At 42.5% G+C, this 6,000-nt stretch overlaps 1 protein-coding gene across 2 annotated transcripts in view; it reads right to left on the bottom strand.

The window, feature by feature from the left end:
- Positions 1–527: 527 nt before the first annotated feature.
- tspan33a (tetraspanin 33a) overlaps positions 528–6,000 on the bottom strand; it is a 40,104-nt gene continuing 34,631 nt past the window's right edge. For both annotated transcript variants that reach the window (XM_060903430.1, XM_060903431.1), the window contains exons 7-8: positions 5,681–5,842; positions 528–1,984 (exon numbers count right to left, since the gene is read on the bottom strand). In XM_060903430.1, coding sequence (XP_060759413.1) covers positions 1,883–1,984; positions 5,681–5,842 — 264 coding nt within the window. In that variant the 3' untranslated portion in view covers positions 528–1,882. The remainder of the gene's footprint in view (positions 1,985–5,680; positions 5,843–6,000) is intronic.

Raw genomic sequence — 6,000 nt, 5'->3', positions numbered from 1 at the left:
TGAAGTGTTATTTCTATAAATGTTGTTTCCTATGAAGGTCAGTGATGATGACAAAGATGACAATGAAGACATGGTCCATCCATCCATCCATCCATCATCTGTAGCTGCTTATCCTGTACAGGGTCACGGGCAAGCTGGATCCTATCCCAGCTGACTACGGGCGAAAGGCGGGGTACACCCTGGACAAGTTGCCAGATCATCGCAGGGCTGACACACAGAGACACAGACAACCATTCACACTCACATTCACACCTACGGTCAATTTAGAGTCACCAGTTAACCTAACCTGCATGTCTTTGGACTGTGGGGGAAACCGGAGCACCCGGAGGAAACTCACGCAGACACGGGGAGAACATGCAAACTCCGCACAGAAAGGCCCTCGCTGGCCACTGGGCTCAAACCCAGAACCTTCTTGCCATGAGGCGACAGTGCTAACCACTACACCACTGTGCCGCCAACATGGTCTATTATTACTAATTCATTACAATTTAAATGAAAAATAACATCAGTGTAACAGAGGACAGAAGTTTCAGTGGTGCAAAAAAATTCATTTTCATGATCTCACATCATTGTGGAGGTTAGCTGCAATTACAACTTTTTAATATTTTCTATAAAAAGATATGTTTTACATACATTAAGTTTTTATAGTAGATGTGTTATAAGTATACAAGAAATTTTTGTTACCTAACACATTAAACCTTATACACAAAATATCCTGAAATGTACAACAACAACAACAGCAACAACTTGTAAGTCTGCAGTGAGAATGCACATACACACATTCATATATAGAAGATATAAAATGACATCATTCTGTAAACAGATGAACATTTTGCACAGTTGATTTTTATCTATCCATGTGTAGAAAGGAATGATCAGTAACTTTGAAGCTGTAGGAAGCACTTAGTGGTAGGTTCTGAAAATTTAGTGTTGCCCATCATTGAAAAGTTCTCCTAGTACAAATGAATAAATATCACATTACAGCAATTCGGACCTCTGAGCTCAAAGCTCGTTTTTGTTTTCCAAGTTTAATATTAGGGTCCAAATCTGCTGTCTTACAACATGAAAAAGTGATTGCGTTTGATTAAAAAAAACCCAGTTATTCAGATGGCCTTCGATGTAATAACCACACGTCATGAAGCACCTGAGGTTCTCATCCCTGTAAAACTCTAGTCTAGAAGCTCTGGACATGCCTGTGATAAAGAGATACACTCATTTGCCACTTTAATAGGAACTTGTTGTTGATGCTAAGATCCCTGTTCTTGGCTGCAGGAGTGAAACCCAATGTGTTCTTCTGCTGTTGCATGCTGAGATGCTTTTCTGCTCACCACGGTTGTAAAGAGTGATGATATGAGTTGCTCTATCCTTCCTGGCAGCTTAAACCATTTTCCTCTGTCCATTTCCCTCTGGCCTCTCTTATCAACAAGTCGTTTGTTTCCACCCACAGAACGGTTGCTCTCTCAATGCAGTGTTTTTTGGTTTTCGCACCATTCTGTGTAAACTCTAGAGATTGTTGTGTGTGAAAACCCCAAGAGATCAGCAGCTTCTGAAATACTCAAACCACCAACCACCATCTGGCTCAAACCAACACCCATGCCACAGTGAAAGAAAGCCATACTTTGAGATCACAATTTTTCCCATTCTGATGTTTGAACATTGTGAACATTAACTGAAGCTCTTGATTTGTATCTGCATGATTTGATGCATCAAGGGATCGACTGATCAGAGAACTGCAGAAAACAGGAGGTGGATGGATGGATGGGTGTTCCTAATAAAGTAGCCAGTGAGTGTATACTGTATCTATGCATGTTGTTTAGCTTAGCTTCATACTGATTGTACTAAGTGTTTCAGACAGAGCTCTTTCACATCGGCAACAGTCCGTTCAGCTCCATGGGTCTGAGTGATGCTGCAAGTTGTAGTCCTGAAGTTTAATCTGATCTTGAATCTGGTTAATCAGGACCTGAGAGAGCAGGATTCCCACCAACTGTGAGAGAAGCGAACACTGAATTAGACTTTGTTAAAGTCGAGCGATGTTCATGAAATTGCATCAGCACTTGTACCAACCTATAATAAGAAGCTGTTCTGGAAATTTTCATTACAATTAAACAGTACAGTACATGTTAAGGTCATAATAATGATGAGGGGAAGAAAGCAGATGATATAAATGGAAATATTTGTATTTCCTTCGCTTTATGTGGTCAGAAAATTGTGTTAAAGCGGCCGGCTCATTCTTCCCAGAATCCAGTTCGTTGTTTTTGTTTACATATGGAAACCTTGTGTTTTGAGAGCATGTGATGTGACCGCTACTCTTTTAGCTCCCTGTTCAGCAAAACTTCCACAAATTCACTGTTAGTGATCACTTCGAAACATAGCTTGAACTTTTTCTTCAATAAAATGTCATACAGGGAAGCTCTGGCTGCCTGCAATACAGCAGATTCTGGTCCATTACAACAGAACGAGACCGTCAATGAGAGCGTAGTTCACTCCGGTCCCGTCTAGTCCAGAAGGAACGATCTAAAGTGGGCCACCTTGTGCAATAAATGCTGCAAGCTATATACACTACCGTATATACAAGCTATATACATATAGAAGTGATATCCACCCTAGGAATACCGACCTATTTACCAGAAAGAATCCAAAACGGCGAGGAATTGACTGAGAAGAAGTGATTTTTGTTGAACTGCTCATTAAGGCTTAATTAGTCCATAACTTCATTAATATTTGAGCTGGACTGGTTGAGAGTAGAAGTGCACAAGGTGGCCCACTTTAGATCGTTCCTTCTGGCCTAGATGGGACCAGAGTGAGCTACACCATTATTGACAGTCTCATACAGTGGATATAAAGAGTGTACACACCCCGTTAAAATTATAGGTTTTTCTGATGTAAAAAAAAATGAGACCACGATAAATAATTTCAAAACTTTCCCCATCTTTACTGTGACCTATAACCTGTACAATTCAATTGAAAAACAAACAAATCTGTTGGGGGGGGAGGGGGACATAAAAAATAAAAAAAAAAAACATACAATAAGCTGGTTGCACAAGTGTGCACACCCTTAAACTAATACTTTGTTGAAGTACCTTTTGATTTAATTACAGCATTCAGTCTTTTTGGGTCAGAGTCTATCAGCCTGCCACATCTAGACTTGGCAATATTTGCCCACTCTTCCTCGTAAAAGCGCTCCAAATCTGTCAGATTGCGAGGGAATCTCTTGTGCACAGCCCTCTTCAGGTCACCCCACAGATTTTCAATTGGATTTAGGTCTGGGCTCTGGCTGGGCCGTTCCAAAACTTTTTTGGGGTCATTGTCGTGCTGAAAGATGAAATTCCTCTTCATCTTCAGCTTTCTAGCAGACACCTGAAGGTTTTGGGCCAAAATTGACTGGTATTTAGAACTGTTCATAATTCCCTCCACCTTGACTAAAGCCCCTGTTCCAGCTGAAGAAAAACAACCCCAAAACATGATGCTGCCACCACCATGCTTCACCGTGGGTATGGGGTTCTTTTGGTGATGTGCAATGTTGTTTTTGCGCCAAACATACCTTTTGGAATTGTGGCCAAAAAGTTCAACCTTGGTTTCATCAGACCATAACACATTTTCCCACATGCTTTTGGGAGAGTAGATGTTTGTTTGTTTTTTTGCAAAATTTAGCCGGGCTACAAGCGGCTGAAATGAGTTTCCTTCGCAGGGTGGCTGGGCGCTCCCTTAGAGATAGGGTGAGAAGCACAGTCACTCGGGAGGAGCTCGGAGTAAAGCCGCTGCTCCTCCACATCGAGAGGAACCAGCTGAGGTGGCTCGGGCATCTTTTTCGGATGCCTCCTGGACGCCTCCCTGGGGAGGTGTTCCAGGCATGTCCCCCCGGGAGGAAGCCCCGGGGAAGACCCAGGACACGCTGGAGGGACTATGTCTCTCGGCTGGCCTGGGAACGCCTCGGTGTTCTTCCCGAGGAGCTGGCCGAGGTGTCTGGGGAAAGGGAAGTTTGGGCTTCCATGCTTAGACTGCTGCCTCCGCGACCCGGTCCCGGATAAGCGGAAGAAGACGAGACGAGACGAGACGAGATTTAGCCGGGCTTGGATGTTTTTCTTTGACCCTACCTCATAGTCCAGACATATGGAGAATACAGGAGATTGTTGTCACATGTAGTACACAACCAGTACTTGCCAGAAATTCCTGCAGCTCCTTCAGTGTTGCTGTAGGCCTCTTGGCAGCCTCCCTGACCAGTTTTCGTCTTGTCTTTTCATCAATTTTGGAGGCACGTCCAGTTCTCGGTAGCGTCACTGTTGTCCCATATTTTCTCCACTTCTTGATGACGGTCTTCATTGTGCTCCATGGTATATCTAATGCCGTGGAAATGTTTTTGTCCCCTTCTCCTGACTGATCCCTTTCAACAATGAGATCCCTTTGATGCTTTGTAAGCTCTCTGTGAACGCTGGCTTTTGCTGGAGGATGGAACTGAGTAAATGTCTGAACTTTATTTGGGGTTAATCAGAGTCATTTTAATTGATGGCAGGTGTGAACACAAAAAGACTGAATGCTGTAATTAAATCAAAAGGTGCTTCCACAAAGTATTAGTTTAAGGGTGTGCACACTTATATAACCAGCTTATTGTATGTTTTTTTATTTTTTATGTTTTTCCCCCCTAACAGATTTGTTTGTTTTTCAGTTGTATTGTACAGGTTATAGATGGGGAAAGTTTTTAAATTATTTATCGTGGTCTCATTTTTTTTACATCAGAAAAACCTATCATTTTAACGGGGTGTGTACACTCTTTATATCCACTGTATAATTTCTTGATGAACAACATATTGAAAGTTTTAAAGACTTGTTTCCTCATTAGCTTCTCTTTTTTCTCTCTCTCATGAAGTTATTAAGATGACAACAATTTCTTCTTCTTCTTCTTGCTCCCACGCCACAGTGGATCATGATTTGGCATAGGTTTTTACACCAGATGCTTTTCCTGACGCAACCCTCCCCAGTCTATCCAGGCTTGGGACCGGCACTAAGTAGTGGCTGGGTATTTTACCTAATCTGCATGTCTTTGAAAGTTGAAGTTAATAAGACTAAACTGACATGGAACTCACGGTTAGCTTATTATGTCTTTTTTAAATAAGTGACTCTATGGTTTATTTAGAAATTCAGTCACATAATTAAGAGTTTGTACTTATGATCATTACTGTGAGCTGGCCTACTGGTTAGTGTGTCTGCCTCTTGATCAGGAGCTCACAAGTTCTACTCACGTTTGGGTTGTACCAAAGACCATCATAAAAATGGTACCTACTGCCGTCTGCCAAGGCACGCTGCAATACAGATGTGAATAGGGAGTCAAACTCTTGCGGTTACCAGAGGACCCGCCCCCCATTGTAACCCTAGCTGTATAGGCGAAAGGCCGAGGGCTACAGAAACGGAGATCGGTGCCGCCCAGTGCGGCTTAATGGTCTAGTTAGTACTGGGACAGGAGACTGCCTGGGAAGACCACGGCATGGCCTGGGAAGGACTTTAGACTTATGATCATAAGTACAAGCAAAACACATCTGATTCAAAACGTTAAGTCAAGTCTGTATGGAGTCTGGATACTATCCTTTATTACAAACGCTACATTGATCTTATAAATGCCTTCAACATTCCAATGAGAAGTTTTGTCGTTGTCTTGTCTCTTTCTTGTCCTCTTGCAGCCTCGTACCTGAGGGATGGCGAGGCCCAGCGCTATGCCTCCCAGCAGAAACATGTTGCTATGGATCCAGTTGACGAGTTTATCAATGCAACCACTGGTGTTGATGAAACCGCTGGCTTTCACCATCTCCAGTTTCTGCATGCCATGTCCACACATAGTGTTTATTAGAGCCTGTGACAAGACAGGGAGTAGAGGGAAATGAACACATGATGATTATGTCTAATTATAGAAACCATGTATATATACACACATATACACACACCGGTACACCGGCATTCATGCAGTTATCTAGTCATATTTGGAAAATCTCGTCTGATCTTTTCCCAATC

Source organism: Neoarius graeffei, chromosome 21 (assembly GCF_027579695.1).
Source record: "Neoarius graeffei isolate fNeoGra1 chromosome 21, fNeoGra1.pri, whole genome shotgun sequence".
NCBI lineage: Eukaryota > Metazoa > Chordata > Actinopteri > Siluriformes > Ariidae > Neoarius > Neoarius graeffei.
Note: the sequence above shows the minus strand (reverse complement) of the source record. Positions and strands in the feature narration are given on the sequence as shown.